Consider the following 25765-nt stretch of genomic DNA (forward strand, 5'->3'; position numbering starts at 1 on the left):
TCGGAAATCCTGTCACCTTCTGCCAGGCCAGCACAGCCCTCCCACATGCACACTCCAGAATCAACCAATCATACCACTCCTTCATTCTTCTCTCACCCACATTTCTCTTTCCAACTCTGTTCTCAGTTTTAATCACACACACAAACATATTAAAATCATTACAGCATTGGTTACTCAAAGTCCTGTTTTGTTGATTGTATGGTCTATATGTGTAATCTGCTTTAAGTCCCTGTGAGAAAGGCGGACAATAGATAATGTAAATAAATAAATACATTGGGAAATAGGTTATAAAGGTCTCACCCAAACTAGTCAATAGCCATTGATGGACCTCTCCATTAACTTCGCCAGCCTCTAGTGGTCATCACTAATCCCTAGCAGTATGTTCTGCATGTGAATTATGCAGGTACACATTGTATACATTATAATGTTCCTAGCACGCTTTTCAACCAACATCAAGAACATGCCATAGTATTCTCCATTACTACATCTGTGAAAATTGGACAATGAAGGAATTCGCAGAAAGAACACTGATGCATTTGATAAGTGGTATTGAAGGAGATTTTGACAAATACCGTGGGCTGCCAAAAAGGCAGTCTAGATCAAATCAAGTCTGAATTCTCCCTAGAAGCTAAAATGACTAAACTGAGGCTATCATAGTTTGATGACATTATGAAAACACAAGATTCACTGGAAAAGACAATAATGCTAGAATAAGGTGAAGGCAACAAGAAAAGAGGAATATCCAACATGAAATGGATTGACCCAATGAAGGAAACTGCAGTCCTCCGTTTGTAAGACATGAGCAAGGCCGTTTTAGAGGAATTAATTCATAAATCAGAAATGAGTTGACAGTGCTTAATACACACACATGACCAGGACTGTATTATTTTCCTCCTACCATCTTCACCAGGCACCCCAAAATACCCAGTTTTCTTCCCATATTGTGTACAATGGGAGGGAGGGCAACCAAAATGATAAAAGGTCTGGAATCCATGCCCTACGAAGAGAGACTTAGGGAGCTGGGGATGTTTAGTCTGGAGAAGCGAAGGTTAAAGGGGGACGTGACAGCTATGTTTAAATATTTTAAGGGATGTCATGTCGAAGAGGAAGCAAGCTTGTTTTCTGCTGCCTCAGAGACTACTAGGACATGGAGTAACGGATTCAAGGTGCGGGAAAAGAGATTTCACCTAAACATTAGGAAGAACTTTCTGACGGTCAGGACGTGGAATTCACTGCCTCCAAGAGTGGTGGAGTCTCCTTCTTTGGAGATTTTTCAAGAGAGGCTGAACAGTCATATGACAGGAGTGCTTTGATTGTGTGTTCCTGCATGGCAGGGGGTTGGATTTGATGGCTCTTGTGGTCCCTTCCAATTCTATGATTGTCCAAACTAGGCTGCCCTTCCTCAGCCTTTGGCATACAAAGGACACGCTACAGGTCCTTGAAAGTTTTATTTCACCCTAGCGTAAGGCGGAGTCATGTCTCCCTGCCATTTTACACAAGCCAGAAACAGGTCTCCAAGAAGCCCCTGGCACTTTCAGCCACAAAGCCTTTCTAGAACCGTCCCAGGGTTCTCTCCAACCTGCCTAACCAGGAGGAAACAGCCGAGCCACAGACAGGCTGCAGCCAGTCACCACCCTTCTGCCTCGCCAAGGGGCGGGAAGGCGCGTGCGCACTTCGCCCCTTGAGGCCGCCTCTTCGACTCCGCCCCTCTACCATCGTTGAAAACTCGTGATTGGCTAGGGAGGCTTCGGCAGTCGCTCCGTGATTGGTTGGCGTTGGCGCGAACCATCTCTCGCAGTCGCTGAGAGGTGGATTTCCGCGGGGCGAAAAAAGGGCTCGGGAAACAATAGAGCGGCGTCGGCCTGTTAGGCGCGGGAGTGCGGGAAAGTGAAAGAACCTTCGGCGGAGCAATTACGGAGGTAAAAGGAAAAACAACGGAATCGAGCGGTCTCGTCGGCAGCGTTTTGTCGCCTACGCTGCGGAAGACAGTCCCTATCATGGCGGATAAAGAGGGTAAGCGGAGTGAGCGGCGCGGGGGCGCGGCTGTGCTAGGCCTCGCTCCTCCTCCCCCCTGTGCGCGGGCCCTCGCGGGTAACGTTTCAGCCAATTGCCACGGTTTGTTCCTTGGCCCCGCCCCCCGATCCTGGGAGCCGCCCAATCAGGTGCCTCCATCGCTCTCACCCGCATCCCTGTTTCCTCCGTCCATCAGACCCCTCGGAGGCTGTGGCCGTCATGAGGTGGGGAGGGCTGCCGGGTTGCTCAGGTGGGCGACGGCGAGGCCGTACCTTTTCTTCCTTGGCTCTGCGCTTTTTAGCAACAGGTGAAGGGGGAGGGAGGGAGAGGGCTGCTTCACCCTGTGAATTAGCCCGGCCTACTGCTAAAATGGCAGGCACGAACACGTGTGGGGCTTCTTCTAGATCCACGCAGTTTCAGTGGCACAGTGTAAATGGGTGCCATCCATTGGACGAGACTTCTGATGGGGTTAGGGTTACAGAAGTCTGAAGCAGCCATCTTAGTTATACTTGGCGTTTAAATTCTGCTGTAATGAGCTCTGGTGGCTAATACAACAACCCTGCAAGGTAGGCCAGTGATGCAGCTGAGGGACTGCACTTAGAGTTGTGGGCTACAGTCCTCCTCTGATCAGTTTTATTCATCCCGGCATTTAAATGCTTCTATACTGATCTCTAATACAACAATCATGTAAGGTAGGCCAGTGATGCAGCTGAGGGACTGTACTTATAGTTCTGGGCTACAGTCCTTCCCTGATCAGTTTTATTCATCCCTGTACTATCGCCGAGATAACTGAGAGATGCTTTAAGTGGGCCACATAGTTCTTAGCTGAGGTGATCACCAGAACCCATGTCACACCAGCACAGGACTTCCTTGTTACAACATTTCTTTAAAATGTTTGCAACTCAGATAACTGATTGTATGGGGTGGGGAGGAAACCTGCTTTTTTGCATCCTGTTTGAATGAAAGTATGTGGAATTTTATGTTTACTTATATAAAGGGTATGATGCTGCTGTTAAACTGAGTTCTATTGACCAAGTACTTACTGTTGTCTTAACAACAAACATAGTATTTCTCCTTGTGTCTAGCTACAGTCTGATAATTATTATTATTATTATTTATTGGGTTTATAGACCGCCCTCTCCAGTTGTGCTTCTTCTTTGGGACTCCCTACATCTTACGAGGGAGCTGTGATTGTTCATAGCTAGACTATACATAGCAACAAAATTTGAGGCGTAGGGAAACTTTGTAAACAACTGGTCTGAATATTCATGGATTCCCAATTGGTAGATGGTTTATGCTGAATGAAAGATTCTGTGAACATGATAGACATGTGTTTCAGGCATATATGTGTTAAATCTATGCATTCTTGTACAACTGCTAGCTGCTTTTGATGATGCAGTGGAAGAACGAGTGATCAATGAAGAATATAAAATATGGAAAAAGAATACTCCCTTCCTTTATGATCTTGTAATGACCCATGCTTTGGAGTGGCCCAGTTTGACTGCTCAGTGGCTTCCTGATGTAACCAGGTAATTCTAACTGAGCTTGTCTCATTTTGAGAAGTAAAAACATGCTTTGTTATAACTTTTAGTATTTTCTATTGCTTTTCATTTTTCAGCAGATGAACAACTCTGAAATTAATCATTCTTTAATCATGCTTTAAAATGAACTATCTTGAACATCTTGGAAATCCTTTACTGGATTCAGTAATGATAGGGCAAGTCATGATAGGAACATAGCCTGCACTTCAAGTGATGGCTCTGTTCAGTCCTCACCTATATTAGTGTGACATCTGTACTTAAATATTTTGCCCGTTCTTTCTATGAACAAGTGTTGATTGAAGGCCAATATAATCCCTTTTTCCTTTATCTTTTCTTTTCTAGAGTTGATGGAACTTTTTTTGCAAACTGTAAAGATATACTCAGATTTCAATTTTTCTTCTTACCTAAAATATCCTGAATACTATTCTTGGGTAAGCAAGAGAAATTGACTCCCATCTGAAATTATAAGGATGGAAATATAAGGTCCCTTTGTATTTGCATGAGTGATGGAACCAGGGACCATAATTAATCAGCCAAAGCTTTAACAGACACCAAACCTTCTCCTTTGACATTATTTTTTATGGTATTGCAGACCTGAAGGAAAAGACTTCAGTATTCATCGGCTAGTTCTTGGGACTCATACCTCCGATGAACAAAACCATCTTGTGATAGCTAGTGTGCAACTCCCTAATGATGATGCACAGTTTGATGCCTCCCATTATGATAGTGAGAAAGGGGGTAAGTGAACAAAATGGGAATATTTTTTGATGTCCACTTCAAATTTTTCTGGACACATTTGCACTTATTTTTCTGGATATATTTGTCTTTAGTTCAAAGTAAACTATTTCTGTTAAGATGGGGAAAACCTGAATGGAAAATGGGCTGCTGAGTGTTTGTGTTCAGTAAATGACTTTTGTGGAACCTCAGATGCACTTCATGTTTTGTGTTTCCTTGTGGTTTATCTTACTGGGACATTGTTTAAACACATTGTTTGTAATTGCATCTCCTGGTTCATTTGCAGTGGGCACAATTCTGTTAAAATTTTTGGCATGCTTAACCTTGTATCTTTTAAATCAAAATAAATACAAAAATCTAATAAATATGCTCTTAGGTCAGTGGTGGCAAACCTATAGCACCCCAGATGTTCATGGATTACAATTCCCATCAGCCCCTGCCAGCATAGTCAATTGGCCATGGTGGCAGGGGCTGATGGGAATTGTAGTCCATGAACATCTGGGGTGCCATATGTTTGCCACCATGGTCTTAGGTTGTGGTTCTTGGGTGAATTGACTGGGAATGTTCTCTAGTATTTTGTTGTCTAGAAATAATTTGGATTGTTTTATTTTTCCATAGTTAAGATACTTCTTCTTCTGATTTACTCCTTATTCCCCCCTTCACATCTAGAAATGTCCACTGAAGTTCTTGCTCTAAAAGTTTAAATCTCTTAGTTTGAATTACTTGACTAGAGTGCATATGATGTGTCTTTTTTATTTTCAGAGTTTGGGGGCTTTGGCTCTGTTAGTGGTAAAATTGAAATTGAAATAAAAATAAATCATGAAGGAGAAGTAAATAGAGCACGCTACATGCCCCAGAATCCGTGCATTATTGCCACAAAGACTCCATCCAGTGATGTACTTGTATTTGATTATACCAAGCATCCATCTAAGCCAGGTATTTGCCTTGCATTGCCCTTTTCACATATGCATCCCTAACATAGGTCTCATAAACTACAAGTGTTTTGCAGGAAAGAAACACTCTAGGTGTGGACAGTTACTTAATTGGTCTGTTACATAAGTATTCCTTTTCGTGTGTGTGAACAGTTACTTAATTGGTCTGTTATATGTGTTTTTTTGTGAAGAGTTACAGTGCTTATTTACCCCCACAGATGATTAGTTTAAATCAGGTGAAAACTGGTTGGACTCCTGACCAGGACTGTAAATCTTAATCAGTCCTGACAAAGTAATTTATGCCCAATATCTAGAGATTATTACTATGTAATCTTCACCTGATTTACACCCTTTTAAGCCCATTGATTTCATGGAATTTAAAAGGGTGTAACTCTGTTTAGGATTGCAAGAATCTCAGAACTGCTGAAAGCTGAATTAGCACTCACTGGTGAATATATGCTAGTTAGAATTCATGCTGGATCCTAATGTAGGGCAGGCTACTGTTGCCCTTTTTTTTCCCACTATATCCAAGCTGAGTGGGAGTGCCTCCTAGGGATTCTGTGTACTCTGGAGCAAAACTGATGAAGCCCTATACATGTTTTCCTTATTTACATTAAGTGGTTTTCTAAAGAGTAACCATTTTTCCACTGTGCTATATAAAAAGTAACATATTTTCAAATAAATGCATTAAAGTTTGTGATTGACAGGAGCTTAGAGCTCCTGGGGAGCAAAGCAAAGAAACTGCTGAACTATGTTGAGTGTCTAACTTATTTAGGAAAACTGAGTGTATATCCTAACAGGTAAAAATAGTGCAGGCCACTGAAATCAGTATCTTTGTACAGTTCTGATTGCTAAGGACAGTTTTGAACAGTTTCCTAGAGTGGAAAAACGGGTACAGGAGTTGGCAACTTCAGGTGTGAAATGAGAGTTCTCTTTGTATGCACATACTTTGAATGCACATACCATTCCGCAATGCTGCAAAGATGGATTCATTTAATGGACTGCTAATGCATCCTTTTTGCAGATCCTTCTGGTGAGTGCAATCCAGATCTTCGTCTTCGTGGGCATCAGAAAGAAGGCTATGGCTTGTCATGGAATCCAAACCTGAGCGGCCATTTGCTTAGTGCATCTGATGATCATGTGAGTGATATATGCATATGAGTGCTGGAAGGCTGCCCAATAAATGATGTTTTCTATCTGAAATTTTTTTTTTTTGCTTTCTTTAAGACTATTTGCTTGTGGGACATCAGTGCTGTTCCCAAGGAAGGGAAAGTGGTGGATGCTAAGACCATCTTTACCGGTCACACAGCTGTGGTGGAAGATGTTTCCTGGCATTTGCTTCACGAATCGCTCTTTGGATCTGTTGCTGACGATCAGAAACTCATGATGTAAGCAGTGCAGCTCTAGTTCATTCAAACTGAATTAGACTGATTTTTATTTAAAAAGGAGGTGGCTGGTATAGGTGTTAATAGCCGTTATCGTGACTGGTGTGTCTGTTAGTCTATCAGAAGATTTCTTCTCATCCTGAACTCTCTTATTTGTAGCTGGGACACTCGGTCGAACAATACTTCTAAGCCAAGCCACTCCGTAGATGCGCACACTGCTGAAGTGAACTGCCTGTCATTCAATCCTTACAGTGAATTCATCTTAGCCACAGGATCAGCTGATAAGGTATCAATCCAGCGCTGACAGAATATTGCTCAGCTCAAGGAGATGGGCTGTTTGTACATGAGACATAGTTGTGATGGGTGCCTCTAGGGCTCTTAGGTTGTTTTCTGAACCAAAAATTAATATTCTTATTCATTAACACATTTCTGGTTTTCTTGGTCAGACCGTTGCATTGTGGGATCTGAGAAATCTGAAACTGAAGCTGCACTCTTTTGAGTCACACAAAGACGAGATATTTCAGGTAAACTATTACAATGTCTACATCACAGTGTTTGATAAGGCAGCTCTAAGAGGGTGTTAAAACTGGTCCTATTATTAAAAGTACAGGCTGAAATTCAGGCTTATTTTTATTTTTGATTGTTGTGGGATAATTCAACTCTGATGGTGATTCATTTAGGTGCTGTCAAAGTGGTTACAAATTATTGTCTTTTTTACACATTCTTACATTCCTTGATGGGTAAAAGGAGAGGAGAAGAGTGAAAAAACTAGTTTTGTTATGATATTTAAAGGCTATAGTCAGTGAATTAAACACTGACAGTCATGAAGAGAGGGTTAAGGTATGTAGAAAGGTAGAGGCAGAAATAATTACTGTTCCTGTGTGGCTCATTGTATTACATAACTGCATTTATAATGGTTATGCCATCTGTAAGGCATACACTGAAGGCATCCATGGCCTTTGGAGTTCACAGAATAGTTGTTGGATTATAAAACATCTTTTAGCATAAGCAGTTGCTTCCTGAGGAAGAAAAACATACATATTTTAATATATTTAGGCAATATAAGACTGCATTCTACCTTATGAGGTGTATGTGGGTAAGAGTAAAGGTTAAATTGTTTGCAACCAAATGACAATTGGGTTGATATTTCTGCTCAGTAGTTACAACTCATTTTAACCTTCAGGTAGTCAAGCATTGCAGAGTATCTAATAGAGCAGTTTTCAAGAGGAGAAAGCCAGCATCAATGGTTAAAGATGGGAACAGCTGGCTAGCTTCTGTGTACAAGACAAGGTAGTTTAACTTTTTAAATGTCATTCTGATCTATACAGGTTCAGTGGTCCCCACATAATGAAACGATTTTGGCCTCTAGTGGAACTGATCGCAGGCTAAACGTATGGGACTTAAGGTGAGTTTCTCAGTGTAATGCAGGGTAGATATTGAGTTTTGCCACAAATACTTTCCTTGTATCTCCAACGTACTGTCTTATGTTTCAGTAAAATTGGGGAAGAACAGTCTCCTGAAGACGCAGAAGATGGTCCACCTGAGCTTTTGGTTTGTATACTTTTCATTTTGAAATGTATTTATCCCTCATTTTCCTGTCTGCTCAAGGCCACTAGTCAACAAATCTCATTTATTTATGTTGCTACTATTTTTCAATGTTCTTACCACCGTTTGCCTTGCATTTGGCTGCAAAATTGTGGGTTATGCTGGTTCCGATAAATTGGGTGTGTTGTTTGAGTGAAAGACTGGTAGCTGTGGCACCAGTAGTGCTGAAATTTGAGAAGGAATGGAGGATTGGGTTTCCTTCACCTTTCAGAGTGCATTGTGTGCTTTCTTTTGTTTCCTTCAATTAGTTTTTGCCCATTCTTTTCCATGAACCACAAGATGGGTGAACTCTCCCCACAAGTCCACCTTCATTTTTTCCCTGTTCCCGAGTGCAGAGTGCAAGGATGCTTCCCTAGCCGCCTCCCACTTCTGATGATGTCTTGAGGTGCAGTGAATTAGTTGGCTGTGGGGCAAGGGGAAGGGAGAGAAAGATGACTAAATAGGAAGGAGTTGTAATCTTGAAAAAAAAAATTCTTGGTCCCAGTGGTTCAAACAAAGGAAATTTGCACTACAGATTATTTTTCATTCCAGAATCCATTTCTGGATTTTATTCTTTAGGCAGCTGCTTGTGGATTTTCAGACAAACTCGTTTGAAGATTGGTGCCTGCCATATTAGTTCATCCTGATCCTGGCTGCTAAGCCAGTTCAAAATTTTTGTGATCCTGCTTTTGATGAATTCTCTATGTTGAGCCCTGCATACTTCAGTGACAGTCTCTTTCTCTCTCTCATTTACAATGTCAGTTTATTCATGGAGGTCACACTGCAAAGATATCTGATTTCTCCTGGAATCCCAATGAACCATGGGTAATTTGTTCTGTATCAGAAGACAATATCATGCAAGTCTGGCAAATGGTAAGTACTTGATGGTTGACTATTTGAGTGGGCAGTAGCTGCAAAACCTTGTGACGCTGTTTTAAGCTCTTGAAAACCTGGCTTTTCCAGTTCTTGTTGTGCTGTCGTTGTCCCCCTGCCACAGTTCTAAGCTGTGAGAAGTTCTGCTTTGTGTGTGTGTGCATGTTTTCAAAGATATGTAGATTAGGTCAAAATTACTTAATGTTGGACTAATGTGCAGTTAACATTGCATCTTGTAAGACAGGTTTTCAGTAACACGTGCTAGAGTTTGAATAATTTAATCTTTATGTGACTGTAAAAATTATCCCTGTTTTGAAGTAATTCTGTATTAATCAGAATTTTATTTGAGACTGCATTTTGTTGGAATTTTCCTCAGAATGAGAAACTGTTTATTGACCAAATAAACTTACCTTCTTCGGTCTTTTTATAGGCAGAGAACATATATAATGACGAAGACCCTGAAGGAAGTGTGGATCCAGAAGGCCAAGGATCCTAAACATTTGTTCTCTTTCCTTTCTTGCTGTTCTTTTCCCCCCTCCTGTTGATCTGTCCCTGTTGTTACCCACTTTTCTGAATGGTCAGCACTGGTGCTTGAGAAAGACAGGCACTGCTTTCAACAACCCATCTGTAGATACAGTCCATCCGTCTTGCTTCTAACCCAGAAAGTGAACAGTTGTTTTTGAAAGTCGAGGGTTTGGTGTGACATGAGTTATCATCACACAGTGGCTCTTTGATCATTTTCCTCTCCAAATGTCAGTTGAGCTAGTATGTGCCCTCTTTTGCCTCTGCTACAACATAAATTTTAGGGAGATGAGTTACTATCAGCGATTGAGGTGTGATTCTGTCATTTCAGTTAATACCTGAGCTTCCCCCATCACATCTTGGTCCTTCAGTGCTTTTTTTATGGGGCATCTCAGGATGTGGATATGAAAATGGTAGATCATATCTGCATGTCACTTTGCACACTTGGGTGTTTTCTTAAACTGTGTTCTAATGTTATACCTTTCCTTTGCTTTTTTGTGAAATGTTTAGGAGTCTGTCTTGGGGGACCACCAGATTGCTTAAGAAATTGTTTTCATTTGGGTAGTATACCACAGATGGCATGTCCAATAACCTGGAAATACACAGTGGTTGCTGCTTGTATGTGTAAAAATGAATTGATGTGTGAATGACATGCTCCTCCCCTAGCGTCAACGCCTGTCCTGCAAGGGTGAACTGTTCCACCAGCAGCCCATTTAACTCTTCGCAACCCCTGCAACTTGCTTCAAATGAAATAAATTTTGGTTTTCTATTTAGGATGTGATGTTTCTTTCTTTAACTTGTTTTCTCGGACCAAACCTAAGTTCAAATGTTCTGGATACTTAATGCATTACGGTTCTGCTTGTGCATGGAACAGTCTGGAGCATTTGGAAATGGGAGTCCCGATATAGGAGGCAGAAAGTATTTTGCCACAGGGATTTGAAGATTAAGAAAGCTCAGGATTAAAAGTGTAATGAATGATACCCACCAAAACAGAATCGTTGGTATTTGCAGGACATTAGCATTACCTATTGTAAGGACTTCCATGTGCCAGGAAAAAAAATAAGGAACTCTGTACATTGCCTGCAACTGGCAGAAAAAGTCTGTTTGATAGATACTGTTCAGATTTGGGCACCACTCGGGGTTGATTCCCACAGCTTTTAGTTGGGAATTATTTTAAACTTGGATTGTCTCCTTTGCCCTTGTGATTTGAAACAAGTCTCCCCACCCTCCAAACGGTGTGTCATCATACCTGTTACTTTACAGAATCTTGAAGGCATTCAGCACTCTTAGCAGATAAAAGCTTCTTGAGTTTCTTCCCTTCCCTGTCCCCTTTCTTTGTTTTGGGGAATAGGAAAGCTTTAGCCTACCCAGTCCAGGAATGCCAGCATGGTGTAGAGGTTAAAAGCAGCAGACTCTAATCTGAAAAACCAGATTAGATCCCCTACCTTGGGCTCATCACAGATCTCTTAAGAACTCTCACCTGCCTCACATGGTGCCTGCTTGGGGGGGGGGGGGGGGGGGGGAAGGGGATTGTAAGCTGCTTTGAGACTCCTTTCAGGAGTGAAAAGTGGGGCATAAAAACCAGCTCTTCTTAAATAGAATGTTTTGTCCCTATGAGTAATTAGCTTGGCTGCATGTTCATTGTGGATGGTGGTAGTAGTAGTAGAAGTGTAGTCTCAAGGAATGGTGGGCGCAAGAGAAGCCACTGTGTCAATAGTGTTTAAAGTACCAGGAAGCTGTTAAATTTTGCAGGGCCTCTGTCTCATGTCCAGGGAGTTGCAAGAAAGACAGGACTGTAGTGTTTTAGGATGAAGACAGGTGCTTCTCCAACTACTGCTGACACATGCCTGGTCCAGCTCTAGCAGTAGATTTCTGGTGACGGTACCTTGACTTTTGGGATAATACAGCCGTGGTAAACATTTTAGTCAATTTAGTCTAAAAGTGTTCTTGTATTTAAAAATTTAATTAAGGTTTTACTTCTATCTCTTTTTCTGTAACATGTCAAAGTTACCGGCAGACATGTACAGAACTAAGAATAACTAATTCTGTTAGGTGGTTTATACCTAAAAAGAAACCCAGTATTGGGAATTGCTTGCTGGAACACTGGCTTTGTACTATCTTCAGCTTCAAAATGTGCATAATGCTTATCAGTTGACCATCTAGTGAAAGTACCAAACTAAAGTTCATTCGAAACTCTTTTCAAGATAATAGAAGATGCAAACCATCAACTGTTGGCTTCTATTGGAATTCAGGCTTGCTTCTGTCGCTCTTAGTAATGAGACTGCATTTGTAAGTGTTTCTGGTGTGTGTGTATATATAATAAGTCCATGGCTGCAAATTTCAGTCTTTGTCTTGCTTTGCTTCTGACTTGCAGAGTTGTTCATATATTTCTAAGCAGTCTCTGTAAGGAGTGAAACTGGGTCAGCAATTGCTCCAGGAAATAACAATTCATGTGCAAAACCTGAATTTTAAAAGCTTTCTGTTTCGAGAAGAGCTGTTTGAAGGCAGCTCAGGCAACTTCTCTACAGACAGGATCTAAAAACATGAGAAGGTTGTACTGCAAATATGATGTAGGATCCTATGGATCTGCTTCAGTAATGGTGGTGCTTCATCAATGGAATGCACCATACACCAGAGGGGAGCACCGCAGTTAGTGGAGTCTATCTGCAGGAGCCAATTCATTGTGCTGTGTGGTGGTGAAAAAAAAGATATTTAACTAAAAAGGCTAGTATGGCCTAACCACCTATTCTAGACACAATATACAAAGGCAGAGCAGAAGAACATGCAACTTTAACCATTATAGTAATGAAAAATGCATATGCATGAGGTTCAGGTTGATTTCTTACCACACTGAGAAGAGAAACATAGAGTTGGAAACCTGCACTACTTAAATTATTTATTGTTTGGCTTTCTGGAGAAGTCATCGAAAATACTTTCCTCAGTGGTGCTAGGGCAGTGTTAGACTGTACCTGAAGTACTCTTGAAAAAAATGTCTGGCATTGGGAAATCTGTGTATGGTGCTAATTGCTAGCCAGTTGCCTTGAGTTTATGAAGTTAAAAATGAAAATGTTCTCATGGACCTACTTGTAAATAGACAGCTCCTTATGCAAGCTGGTCTTCAACTCCTCCAGTTCTTTGTTCTTGTGCTGCTGAAGTTTTACTCCGTTCTTCAGCTCTCGCAACCTTTCTTCCATCTCCTCTACCTGCTCCTGCAGACAGTGAGAACCATCAATGAGATCTTCAAACCAGCTAAGGAAGGTAATAGGCGGCCTCTGCTTCCTGCTCCTGTGGCCAAAGTGGCTACATTATTTTAATTGCTATTGGGGGGGAGGGGTGTTGCATTTTCCGGGGGGGGGGGGGGTTGGAAGTTTCATCTTGGAAGAAAAACTAGAAAAGGGAATGGTTCCTTTGCTCCTTGACTGAAATTTACACGACGTGGTACAAAAGAGCTGGGCTAAGAAATAACTCCATGCCTTTGGCAAATGTATTTTTTGCATGACTTTATTTTGATTTTGCTGATCGTGCTACTGTGAAAGCCACATAGGCTCTTGATGTTTCACTCCCCTGACTTAACCCCTAAGTGGTCTTTAGAGATTTTGGTAACCATTTTAAGCCCATCTGTCACAGAGCTTTGCCCCTTAACCCTGAGGGAAAGGGGTGGAACAGAAACAGCCCTAAACATGCCTGCAACACAAGTTACATGGCAGAAGGAAAAGGCCCTGTGGCTCCACAGAAGCATTGAAGGAGCAGGTGGGCAGTAATCACACAGTACTAGCTGTCCTCTCAGGGGTAGATGGAGGGTTTCCATGGGGAAAAGGTCTATCAGATGGCTAGGATCAACTAGCCAGCATGGTATAGTGATTCAGAGAAGTGAACTGTAATTTGGAGAACTAGGTTTGATTCCCCACTCTTCCACATGAGTGGCAGACTCTTATCTGGTGAACTCTTACACATGAAGCCTGCTGGGTGTCCTTGGGCTAGTCACAGTTCCCTCAGAACTCTCTCACTAGGAGCTTGTTGCAGAGAGGGGAAGGGAAAATGATTGTGAGCTGCTTTGAGTCTTCTTGACAGGAAGAAGATAGAATTGCTCCCATCCCCTGCCTGGTCTTATCTTTATTATTGGCCATAGTCAAACAACTGCAAGGGGTGATGATCTTAATACACTGGCTTGTGACTTCAAACATCACAGCAAGTCACAATTACTAAACCGTGCTGTAATGATTAAGAGTGGTGCACTCTAACCTGGAGAACTGGGTTTGATTCCTCATTCTTCCACATGAAGCCTGCTAGGTGATCTTGGGCTACTCAGTTCTCTCAGAACTTTTTAGCTCCCACCTAACTCACAACAAGTCTGTTGTGGGGAGAGGAAGGGAAGGAGATTGTAAGCTGCTTTGAGACTCTTTACAATTGAGAAAAGCGGGTTATAAGTCCAAACTCCTCCTCTTCTTATCTGGCCTGCAAATGCTCATTTGGTGCCAACTGCAGCCCCCGATTGTTGGCCCATCTACCTTTAGACATCCTGCTAAACCATGTGTTGATCCAACTCCAGCTTGTTGTAATATCTGGACATGCTCATTGTCTGACAATGAAGATTTCCATTCTGACATTTCCATGGCTGCTACACAATGCCTAATTTACAAGGAGTCTGACCCAGAAGACTGATAGAGCTGTCAAAATCCAGCCTGGGGTTGGGAGCAGAAGAAAGGCATGGTCCTCCTACATTTTCATGTTTCAATGCTGCAAGGTCTGGGCTTGCCTGGACTTGAAAATATGCTGCAGCAGAAGACCAGCTCAAATTAAGCTCTGCTGAGATGCATGTTATACAAGAGTCTCAGGGCTGCTGGGGAGGAGGGAGGGGAAATTCTACTTGGCTGAATGCCTAATGGACCACTCCTTCACGGAGGACCTTTGCCAGCCAGCCTGAGCACAGAAATAAGTATCTATTTGTATAGGTTCCAGGGAGCAATCTAATCACGGGGCTTAAAGTAAAGCCCAGGGAAGGAGAAAAACAGAACAATTCTCTCACCTTTTTCCCTTCCAATATGAGAAGAGAAGGGAATGGAGAATGCGAGAGCCTTCTTAGGGCTCTGAACTGAAGAAGAAATTAAAGGGAGAAGCAGGTTGAGTGTCTTTTCACAGCTCTTGCAGCATCTGGTTCCCTTCTGCCCATTTGCGAAAACCTGCCAAATATTCAGCGATGTGAGAAACGAGAGGGCTTTCTAGACACTAGCTCCTGCATGGTAAGGAGAAGGAAGAAATAAGCTGGAAAGAGAATGAACACTCTGAAATGGGTTTTGTGCCTCCTGACTACTGCTAGTCGCTGCTCTTCTTGCAAGAACTAGTTGAGAAACAAATTGTTAGAATTTTTTTTTTGCATTTTCTATGAGCCTCTATAAATAAACTCTGCTGAGGGAGGTATCTTTGTCTGAGGGGTGCCATGGATGGTGGTGGCAGCTGCAAGGGCTGAGAGGCAGGTGATTAGTCTGATAGATGAGATGGTTAAACCAGGTATGGTAAGCTTGCTTGAACCTCTAGGATTCTAGGCCCTGCAGAAGGAGTTCTCCTAGGAACAGCACTTTTCAAAATGGTGTTCTAACATTCAAATCGTTGCGTCAGGTCAAAAGAGGCGTCTGATTTGATATCTGGTGCTCCTGGAAACACACTAGCAGGGCCACACCCTTGTTTCTTCTCAGAGTTGAGAGACAGGCTGTCACTGAAGATTATGTTTGAAGGAGGAGATATGTAAGCCACAATCTTGGCATGTGTTCCAAATGCTTTGTAAAAGCATTCTCTATTCCGTAGGGCTTTGGGCTGAGGCTTGGTTTAGTTGGCTGTTCCTAACTGGGCACTTCAGCTTTTAAGCTGTGATTTTTTTCATACTGGATTTTTTTAAAGCTATGATTTTCTGACTTCTAGTTTGTCATGTTGAATAGCTGGCTGTAGTTGACTTTGAATAGTTGATTTAAACAGCAGAAGACCACAAAAATATAATAATAGAATCACAGAGTTGGAAGAGACCCCAAAGGCCATCAAGTCCAACCTCCTGCAATGCAGGGACACACAATCAAAGCACTCCTGATAGATGGCCATCCAGCCTCTCTTTAAATTTTAATATAAATCTCTCTAATCCATCTAAACTTGTGGTCATCACCAGTAGCAGGTTCCACCCTAATTATCTGTTTATGTAACTAGGGCATTTCCATCCCATCTTTTCCACAGGGAGCTGAGGACAGTGGGCAGAGTGCTTCCATGCCATTGAATTCTCAACTCTGTGAGGTAGAAGAAGAGTTTGGATTTATATTCCCCCTTCCTCTCCTGTAAGGAGACTCAGAGGGGCTTACAATCTCCTTTTCCTTCCCCCACAACAAACACTCTGAGGTAGGTGGGGCTGAGAGAGCTCCAAAGAACTGTGAGGTTCAAGGTCACCCAGCTGGTGTGTGTTGGGAGTGTGCAAGCTAATCTGGTTCACCAGATAAGTTTCCACAGCTCAAGTGGCAGAGCGGGGAATCAAACCCAGTTCTCCAGATCAGAGAGCACTTGCTCTTATCCACTACACCATGCTGGTAGGTTAGGATGAGAGAGTCTGACAGGCCTAGTGAACTTCTCAGCTCCAGAGGATTTGATCCTGGATCTCCACAACTTACTCTTATACTCCAGCCACTCCACCACACCGAGCTAAATGCATTTTAGATATCTGTTAATTAACAGATTTGGGCTCTCTGCTTTTGCAAAATACTAGTTGATATTAGTTGTGACTAATGTGCATGCACATAAACACTTGCACGATGATAAGCAAATGCTGCAAGCATGCTAAGGCTTCAAATAACTTGCAGCAGTTACGGTAGCTACACATTTCCTGCAGCCAAGAGGCTGTTCAGAGTAAGAGCCTCACCTCTCTGTCCCTATACCAAGTCATCTGGAGGCTAATGCTGAAGTGCTATGGATAAAGTTCGTACTGCTTGGCTCTTTTACACAACAGACTTTAATTTTTATTGCATCCAGGATAGAATCCAGTATAAAGTGAGTTAAGATGTTTACTCTGATCCTAGTCTTAAATGTTTGCTTCTTTTCAGTTGGTATATAGCCTTTCAGTTTCTTATCCTACAGTCATTGTGTACAAGACCCAAAGCACACACTTAATATTTTTTTCCTTGCAGCACTAGTGTCTTGCGGTTCTCAGTCCCCCAAGCGGCCAAAGAAAACCCTCTTCTCCTGAGCTCAATGTGCCCTATTCTTGTCCCATGTATCCCAAACCACACCCTAAATAGACACTGTAAAAAGGAAGCAGAATTCTCTTCCTCACTCTTTCAAAGTGCTCTGTTCTCATGAATACACTTCATGAACCCTATAATTGAAATCACCACTCTAGCACACTTGGGGAATATGAGGTATAGAGCCTGGTCTTCCACATGTTTTCTTGGAAGTTTGACCTGATTAAGGCTGACAGAGCAAGGAGTTGCAACCACAAAGGTTCGCCATATTATTTAAACCACTGTAACCTATGCAGAGTAGTTACAAGTAGTTACAATTGCATTGTTGGCATGCTAAAACTCCATAGAAGAGTTTGGATTTATAGCCCGCTTTTCTCAACTGCAAGGAGTCTCAAGGTGGCTTACAAACTCCTTCCCTTCCTCTCCCACAACAGACAATGTGGGGCTGAAAAAGTTCTGATTAGAGTCAACCTGCTCTGTTATGGACTACAATTCCCATCTGATGGGAATTGTAGTCCATAACATCTGGAGTACCAAAGGTTCGCCACCACTGCATGCTGGCCACCCTTGTAGATATTGTACTGGTATGCTAAATAAGAATGCATGGCTGTTAACGATAATCAGACAGTCTTGCTGATGACTCTTCCTGACTTTAGCACATCTCCGACTACTTGCTTGATCAACATGTGTGACCTAACTGGACAGCAAGGCACTTTCTATGCCTGTGGACTAATGATATGGAGGAGGAAGGCCGTGAAGAGACTTTGGCAGTTTGCCTTGACCCCAGCAGGTGTGTACAACTAAAGAATAGGGTGCCTAGAGCTGCTTTCTGGCTGTATACATGAAACTTTGGATTGTATAAGAAACACAATAATAATGTCCTCTTTTAAAAAGGCACAGCTGCTCTACGGGGGGTATAGAACCTTTAAATGAGACCCTGACTTCATGCACAGGGAAATTCTGTTCTCATTCCAGCATCACATTTAAATTGAGCCCAATTCCCACTGAATTAAATAAGACTTGTATCCAATAAAGTCGACATAAGATGGCAATCTCAGGCTTACTTGGGAGAAAGACCCATTTTGAATAGGAACAGAAATCTTGCTAAAATGTTTAACTAGTTTGAATAAAGTATTACCGAAGACAGTAATAGGTTAACTTTTAGAGAATATTTTTCCTGTTAGAGTTTAAAGATAGTCCCCTGTGTAAGCACCAAGTAATTACTGACCCACGGGGTGACATCACATGACGTTTAATAGGCAGACTATGTTTATGGGGTGGTTTGCCATTGCCTCCCCCAGTTGCCTACACTTTACCCCAGCAAGCTGAGTACTCATTTTACTGGACTTAGAAGGATGAAAGGCTGAGTCAACCTTGAGCCAACTACAGGGACAAAACCTCACTGTGCAGTCCTCATTAAATCTTGCAGCTCAAAGATTCTGAGTTCTACTTGGTGATGGAAAAGTGCCATCAAGTTGGAGCAGATTTGAGGCAATACTGTAAAGTTTTCAGAACAAAAGACAAACAGGTGTGCTGTTGCCTGACTTTCTGGGTGGTTTCCCATCCAAGTAGTCGACCCTGCTTAGTGTCCAAGATTTGATGAGCTCAGGCTAGTTGGGGCCATACAGGTTGTAGATCTTTGTTATATCACAGGCATAGACAGAGGCTGCAGCAACCTACTTGGCTGCCAGCTTGAGACTCGAACAGCAACTAAGCCTAAAAAATCATACCTTGTACTGAAGAATTTCTTCATCCCGTTTTTGCTTAATGAGTAGGATCTGTTCCTCCAGGCTCCTGTTTTGCAGCCATAGTTTGTTCACTTCTCCCTTCAGCGGTTGCAGAGTTTCTTTCAGTCTGTGGATCTCGCCCTGGGTCTTTTGCAAAGCCCTGGTGCTAGCTTCTCTGCGTTCCAAGAGACGCATCAGCTTGGGCTCATACTGTTCTTCTAGGCTCTGACGACTCTCTGCCACAAAGCTCTCAAACTCCATGGAAAGCCTCCTGGTCTCTTGCAGATAGCAGCTGTGCCTTCGGCGCCTAGGAACGTTCAAAAGCTGGCTGAACTGTTCCTTCTCTTTCTCACAAGTCTCTCTCAACTGGGACAGTTCCTCAGAGAGCTGGCTGACCCTGCTTTCCAGTTCTTCCCGGTAGACGGCGTACTGCGCCACGTCGTGTCTCCTGGTTTCCAGCTGATACTGGCACGCCACACATTCCCGTGTCACCCTAAACAGCTTCCGTTTCACTTGCCGAACTTCATCCCTCAAGCTGTCCCTTTCGAGCTCAACCTTGGAATGCAACCTGTAGGCTTTAAGGATTTCTTCGTGAGCTTGCTTGATTTCCTCCAGGGCTGGTTCCCGCAGCAGCATGAGTTCCTGGATAAGGTGATCCCTCTCCCTCTCCAGTTCTTCGACAGCCTCGATGCACTCCTGAAAACGTTCACCAAGTTCTTCGATGCTCATAGTTTGAGGCTCTGTAGCATATGACTCCTGGTCAGCTACAGGTGCCTGCAGCTCCACTGGGCCATCAAGTATTCCCATATCTTGTGAGAATGACACATCGATGGGCTCTATGTTTAACATCTCAAGACCATCAGCCCCATCAAGCTCCACAGATATGTTTGTACCCCCAGCAGCCAGCGCTGAGTTTTCGGCATCATCCAGTTCCACTTGGGGCTCAGAATTGGCCATTGCTTCCCTGAAGTGTGAAAAAATGGGGAGAGGGAGATGTGATAGCATCCTGAGCGTCAGTTCCCATGATGGACAGAAGCTATGTGGCACTGTAATAGACCCTGAGGCCTAAAAGGACACTCCCCTTAAGACATTTGTAAAACCTTGTCATAGCCATTGACTGTCACCTCACCACCATAACTTTCTAAGCAGTTAGGGACATCTCAATCCCTTTACTAAAAAGCTGAATTATCTGCTTCCTTGCAGTTAAAACTAAGAAGGGTGATGGTTGTTATATTCTGTTCCACATGAGGATGATAGTGGCTTGTATATTTCTCTGTCACAGAACAAAACAACTTTCTTGGTTGTAGAATGCCCTGTTTGGGTCTTAGTGCCTACCTAGCCCTGCTCTCCCCATCTGTTTGAAAGTCTGAAAGTAAAAATACATTGTGGCATAAAAGGTTTTGTATCAAAATACCATGTTCAATAATGCACAAAATAATGGTTTTGACAAAGGCCGTGTGTGTAAAAATGAGTGATAATTCTCATATTTGTTCAGGACTATATTCTAATGCAGAAGCAGACGACTTTCTCAACTGGTGCACCTCAACTGACTCCGAACTATCATCTTTCTGTGGAACAGAGTACAGGAAATCGGAAGCACATGGCATCTCAAGTTATTGCAAAAACTACTATCAAGATCGTAAGTCACAAAATTCTCAGGATTGAGGTACGTTTTTAAAAAATGATTCTTAGTGGCATGGAAGGAGGCAGGTGGCCGGCTTCATAATGCTCAGATCAGTTGTGCAGAATGCAGTAGGAAGGGAGAGGAAGGTTTCTCCATAGAAGATCAGCTGAACTCTGGTGCTGCCTGTCTGGAATATGCCCTTTTGTAGTGGAATATCTCTCAAGCAAAAAGTGGGAGGCCAAGCTTATTGGGGGCTGAAACTGTTACACTGTCAAATACGGCAAAGCTTGGGCAAACCCATTCTGGATGTGATAAGGCATGACTATGAATGATCTCATATGAGAGTAGGGGAACTTCCCCTGAGCAATGGGATCAACACTTGACATGGGTCCTCTACGAAAGCAACGGTTAGGACCAGCAAAGGTGGGACAAGTCTCCTTAGCAACCATGTGCACTGGCAGAAAATTCAACCCCAGCTTGCCTAGCTTTGGCTAACTCTTAAAAATAAATTCTGGACTTTGGGAAAACGTGAAACAGAGCCAGACTAACATGGCTATAGCCATTCTAGGCACACTGCAGAATCTTGCAGAAAAAGGCTAGTATTTGGGGCACTGGACATTGAGTGTGTGTAAAATGCTGTCAAGTTGCTGCTGACTTATAGCAACCTGGTAGGGTTTTCAAGCAAGAGATTAACAGGTGTGATTTGCCATTGCCTAGCATTCCTTTGTGGTCTTCTATGCAACACTGCTTAGCTTCTGAGATCTGTCGAGATCAGGCTAGCTAATACTCTAGAGTAGGTAGAGGACATATCTCAGTGCTTATAAATTGCTGCACAATTCTGAAGTATGACTCTTTCAAACTTGACTTTTGAGTCTCTTGGGAATTGCACTGGATTTGCTCTTAAGGTGGGTGTTGGCTGAAAACATGCCCTCAAAATGTTCCATCTGTTGAATGCAATAAGAGTATCTACATTCTTGTGCATTCATTATCACAGTCCTGCGAAGTCATTACTAGGAGTTCCATTATTATTGCAAATGGGAAATTAAGGCTGAAAGAAAGTCATCTGCATAAAGTCATGTAATGATGACTTGAAGTGTGAGAAGCCAAGTAGGGAGGTGGTGGTTCAGTGTGGTGCTACTTTTGTGCCTGAAATCCACATATTCCCACTGCGATTGGATGTAGTCCACCCACAGGAATCTTTATTTTAACATTTGCTTAAAATGTATGCACTTCCCACCTCTTCTTCCATGGGGGGCGGGGGGCAGCAATTCAGTATGAACATGTCCACCATGGAATGGACAAGACATTTTGTTGACAAGAGGCAGAAATCAAAATCTACAGTTCTGCATCAGCCCCTGGAAGTAAGAATGTGATAAAAACTGAATTTGTGACAATTTTATGCTCTTCAATAGTGACTAAAACCTACTGCCAGGATTGGTCCTATGTTTAATGGCAGGGCTTGACCCCTGTTCGACTCCGCCTTGGGTACCTGTGTAATGGCAGAACCTTTGAGGGTGGAAGGGGGTACCTAGAGGAAGAACACTGGCTGCCCTAGCTAAAGGAAATATCAGGGGGAAATGTCATAATGCTGTGACAAGTGGGCAATCAACGTGAGAGTTCTCTTTCTAGGCTTCTTGTAGGCCAGGGATGGTGAACCTTTTCGAGACCGAGTGCCCAAATTGAAAAACCCAAACCCCACTTATTTATCGCAAAGTGCCAACCCGGCAATTTAACCTGAATGCTGAGGTTTTAGTTTAGAAAAAAACGGTTGGCTCCCTCTTCCTCCACCCCACCCACTTGAGCAGGGGCCAGCCTGCTCTAGCCTCCAGCAAGTCCTGCGAGCACCGCTCTGTGCCTCTCTAGCATCTCTGCCTCCTCTGCGCCCCCCCCCCCCCAGACAGCAGCCACCCACACCACAGGCACTAGGCCCGCCAGCCGAGTCCTTCCTGCTCACTGTGGTGCGCGCACATCATGCTCAGTGGCCCAGGCCAGCCTAGGTGTGTGTGTGTGGGGGGGTGATTTTCCGCCCCCCACATGACGAACTCCATGTTTGCATGCCCACAGAGAGGGCTCCAAGTGCCACCTCTGGCACCCGTGCCATAGGTTTGTCATCACTGTTGTAGGCAGAGTGGAATTGAGAACTGGAAACGAAAGATTTTTTAAAATTGAAAATGTGGACAGCCTCAGCCGTCCAAATGAAGAGGTGTGCATATTATATAAAATGGCTGGGGATGGACTAAGATTTGGCATTGGGCACAAAAGGGTCGTGGTTTGTGAAGGAATGGCCTGCAGCTATCCTTGTGAGCTGCAGCTGTTTGCAAAAGGGATGGTTTGTTGGCATCACAGTGCTTGAGTCGTACCATGTGCTATTTGAAGGGAGAGTTGGCTCCCGGGTGGTGGAGGGGGGGGGGAGTGACTGGGAAAACTTGAAAAGAGTCAATGTGTTGGGGCTAGAAGACCAGCTGCAGCGGAAGGGGGGCCGAAACCACACCCAGTTGGTCAGCAGCCTTGGCTGCATCTCCTTTTGCCCAACTAGTGGCCCCCAGTGGAAGAACCACCACACCTTCCCTATCACTGCTCAGCCTCAGGGATCTCCAGAAAAGGGGGAGGGGAGGATTTGCGGGTAGCATTAAAGGTGATCTTGATTGACAAACATAACCCCCCCGTCTTTGGGGCAAGATCCATGGGAAAGTGCTCCTGCGCACGCTCCACTGCAATGAATGGACCGTTTCCACGATGCATGCGCAGGAGAACTTCCCCGGCACTGTTGCTTTCCTCTTGGGGGCGGAGAAGAGAGCCAGCCTTTCTGGTTCAAACTATCCAGCTGAGCGCCAGAGATCAACGATAATTTGTCCCCGTTCCCAAATAAGGCGCTCTTCGCCCCCCACCCCGCAGAGGAGCCGGGGCGCTTCTGGCCGCTGTTCGCCAGGTCGAGCTCGGGAAGGGGCGGACCGGCCACAGCGCGCGCTCCCCCCCCCCCCGGTCTGCTCCCCCCTCCCGCCCCGTTTCCTTCTGCCCCGCTCGCCTTACCTTCGGCTGGGCTGGACTTTGGCGTGGAGTGGGCTGCGGCGGCGGCTGGCTATTAATACGGCCGGTCCGAAACCGGAGCCCCGCTGGCCCCCTGCCTCGGCCTCCGGGGACCAGCTGCACTGCCGGCGCGAGGGCTGACACCGGATCCCTCCCTCGGGGCGGGAGAGGAGGAGGAGGCGTGGGCAGAGGCAGGGCTGCTGGCGGCTTGGCTGGCCCTCGCTCCCTTCTGGCAGCGGCAGCTTCGCCGAGCCCCCCGGCTTCCTTCGGCCCTTTCTGGGTCCCGCGCTCCGGGGAGCCGTGGGAATGCGCCCGCCCACCTGTCGATCTGTCCTGATCTGTCGAAGGCGCAAACCTTCTCTGGCCTGGGACGACCTTAGGAGTGCCCACGTAGCTCTCAACAGGCAGAGCGAGGGGAGAGAGCGGCCAGCGTCCTTGATCTAGGGGCCAAAGGAATCTTCTCTGGTCTCTGCCCCCAGGAGCTTACAGGCTGACCTGGTGGGGAAGGGAGAAAGAAGCCGAGCACTCAGGGGGACAGAATGGAGAAATGGCTCCTCCCTCTCAGATGGATATTTGGGCTCCCCCAACAATGCCCCAAGAAGCCCCCTCACCACAGGAGAGGGGAGGGGAGATAAACAAGCACCATCAGTGAAACAAGGGTCTAATGGGAGGGGGTGGCGGAGGTGTTTGGTGGGGTGGGTTTAACAAACACAATCCTTCCAAGGGGGATTAGCATTGCTGGTCTGAGCCCCCTGAAATACTTGCTCATTCTCTTTGCCTTGCAAACTGAGCCGGCTGCATAAGCCTCTTATTGCTGCAGCGGTAGCTAGCAGCCAGCCCAGCTCAGCCCTGAACGCGGGCTTCCTCCTCCTGCTCCGCCCCCTTGGCCCAACCATTAGTCTACGGATAAGGTTACTACTCTGGCTTTGCTCTCTTCACAGCTTTGAATGCTAGGTTAGACGTGCATGCTTGGAAATGGGCGTGGTGCACCTCTCCCTTGTACGGAGCACAGCTTTAAAAGGAATAAAATACTTTTTAAAAAAAGTGTTTTAAAAAATAGTACAACCCACGCACTTATCTCTATTTGCAGAAAGGCGTTTGACTCAATAGCGTAGGAATGCTGTTAACTGGAGAGATGTGGTGTGTGTATAAATAAATACCCACCTAAAACTGTTAAAAGGGCCAGCCGAAGTACAAGTACAGATCAGGCAGAACAGAGCCTTGTATGGCATGAAAATAAAGGGAAAGGGGGCAACTTGTGCCCTCGGCCAGGCTCACACACCTCTTCCTGGTTGATCCCAGGAATTATTCAGAGGGCGGAGACAAAGCGAAATCAGAGCCCTTGCTGGCTGCTCTCCTAAACCATGTGTTAGTCCTGAGGGTCTGAACTGATCCTCCCAGTGCTCTGTTTGTATGCATAACTAGGCAACAGCCTGCTGAAACAGAGGAAGGGGCAGAGTGGGTGAGGATGCTCAGGACCAACACCAGTTTCTCCACTGTAACAGTGCAGTTGTATGGAATACTGCAATACAGTATAATTGGATGTTCTTGTCCAACACAATGGAATTCTGCTTTCGCCTTTGCCTTTCTTTGCCACTGCTCGGCTGGAAACTGTTTAAATGGACAGTTAAATCAATTACAGAACCCATAGATCAGTCATAAATAAATAAACACTGTGTTTCTTAAACAACACATACTGTTCAGTGTTTGTTTAAGTAGACCTTAGCAATATTAATGGAGGCCAAGCCATTTGGACTAGCAGCATTTTTGCATTTTGAGCAATTTTGAAGAAGAAATGTTGGATTTATATAACCCCCTTTCTCTCCTGTAAGGAGACTCAAAAGGGCTTACAAATTCCTTTTCCTTTCCTCCTCACAACAAACACCCTGTGAGGTAGGTGGGGCTGAGAGAGCTCTGAAGAAGTGTGACTAGTCCAAGGTCACCCAGCTGGCATGTGTTACAGTGCACAAGCTAAGCTAGCTCACCAGATAAGCTTCCACAGCTCAAGTGGTGGAGCAGGCAATCAAACCTGGTTCTCCAAATTAAAATGCACTTGCTCTTAACCACTCACTCCACCACATGGGAAACAATGCGCACATTTAAGCAGTTTGGTGCTGTCTGAACAGGCCAGGCGAAGGGCTCACATTTGATGGTCATGGTTAAAGCACAGTTAAGTGACTGTAATGCATTTGCGTGAAATTTGTAACTTCTCTAGCTAGGATATATGGCACTGCCTCCTGTGTCATTTCCATTGAATTTAATTGCCCAAGGATTTCCCCGCATAGTTATGTGGATGTGTGTAGAGAGCGGTGACATTTGGATTTTCCATCTTGGGCACCAAAATAGCAGGAGCCAGCCCTGTGTAGAAACCTTGGTGTGGTAAGGGAGACTTGCAGCTACAGTAGAAAAATTGGCTTTTTGGAAAGGCCTGTGCCCAGAGCCACACATATTTTGCTCAATCTGTTGATGATATTAGCAGAAAAAGAATCCCTGCAAGCTTATTTCTTACTGTTCTCCTTGGCTTTTGTCATGTAAGTGCTTCAGGAGGTGGGAGGTTTTACAGAAGATTATTTCCCTTAACACATTAGAGC

General features: G+C 44.3%; 2 protein-coding genes across 3 annotated transcripts; one reads left to right on the top strand and one right to left on the bottom strand.

Moving 5' to 3' along the window:
* Positions 1–1758: 1758 nt before the first annotated feature.
* Positions 1759–10354, top strand: RBBP4 (RB binding protein 4, chromatin remodeling factor). 2 transcript variants are annotated; one of them, XM_048500986.1, is made up of 12 exons: positions 1759–2013; positions 3395–3542; positions 4147–4292; positions 5052–5225; positions 6246–6361; positions 6449–6609; positions 6766–6892; positions 7053–7130; positions 7935–8011; positions 8100–8157; positions 8953–9063; positions 9494–10354. In XM_048500986.1, exons 1-12 carry the CDS (start codon positions 1998–2000, stop codon positions 9557–9559), a joined length of 1278 nt encoding a protein of 425 aa, XP_048356943.1. In that variant the 5' UTR covers positions 1759–1997; the 3' UTR covers positions 9560–10354. The 2 variants fall into 2 exon arrangements, with proteins under 2 accessions (XP_048356943.1, XP_048356942.1); XM_048500985.1 differs by lacking the exon at positions 1759–2013 and adding an exon at positions 2119–2263.
* Positions 10355–11527: 1173 nt separating this feature from the next.
* Positions 11528–23465, bottom strand: SYNC (syncoilin, intermediate filament protein). The gene is made up of 4 exons (XM_048499224.1): positions 23178–23465; positions 18527–19487; positions 12670–12794; positions 11528–11986 (listed from the first exon to the last, which is right to left on the bottom strand). The coding sequence occupies exons 2-4, from the start codon at positions 19478–19480 to the stop codon at positions 11926–11928; spliced, it is 1140 nt and encodes a 379-aa protein (XP_048355181.1). The 5' UTR covers positions 19481–19487; positions 23178–23465; the 3' UTR covers positions 11528–11925.
* Positions 23466–25765: the final 2300 nt, after the last annotated feature.

The sequence above is a fragment of the Sphaerodactylus townsendi genome, linkage group LG06 (genome assembly GCF_021028975.2).
Source record: "Sphaerodactylus townsendi isolate TG3544 linkage group LG06, MPM_Stown_v2.3, whole genome shotgun sequence".
Classification (NCBI taxonomy): domain Eukaryota; kingdom Metazoa; phylum Chordata; class Lepidosauria; order Squamata; family Sphaerodactylidae; genus Sphaerodactylus; species Sphaerodactylus townsendi.

Bases quoted from the DNA above. Each gene is read 5' to 3' on its own strand.
- RBBP4 (XM_048500985.1), top strand. From the start codon at position 2,233: ATGAGGTGGGGAGGGCTGCCGGGTTGCTCAG. The intron at 8,012-8,099 runs GTGAGTTTCTCA...CTTATGTTTCAG, and splicing joins CTAAACGTATGGGACTTAAG to TAAAATTGGGGAAGAACAGT. The intron at 8,158-8,952 runs GTTTGTATACTT...TTACAATGTCAG, and splicing joins ATGGTCCACCTGAGCTTTTG to TTTATTCATGGAGGTCACAC.
- SYNC (XM_048499224.1), bottom strand. From the start codon at position 19,480: ATGGCCAATTCTGAGCCCCAAGTGGAACTGGATGATGCCGAAAACTCA. The intron at 12,795-18,526 runs GTATGATTTTTT...CACTGTCTGCAG, and splicing joins AAGAAATTCTTCAGTACAAG to GAGCAGGTAGAGGAGATGGA. The intron at 11,987-12,669 runs GTAGGTCCATGA...CACTCCTTACAG, and splicing joins AAGGAGCTGTCTATTTACAA to AGACTGCTTAGAAATATATG.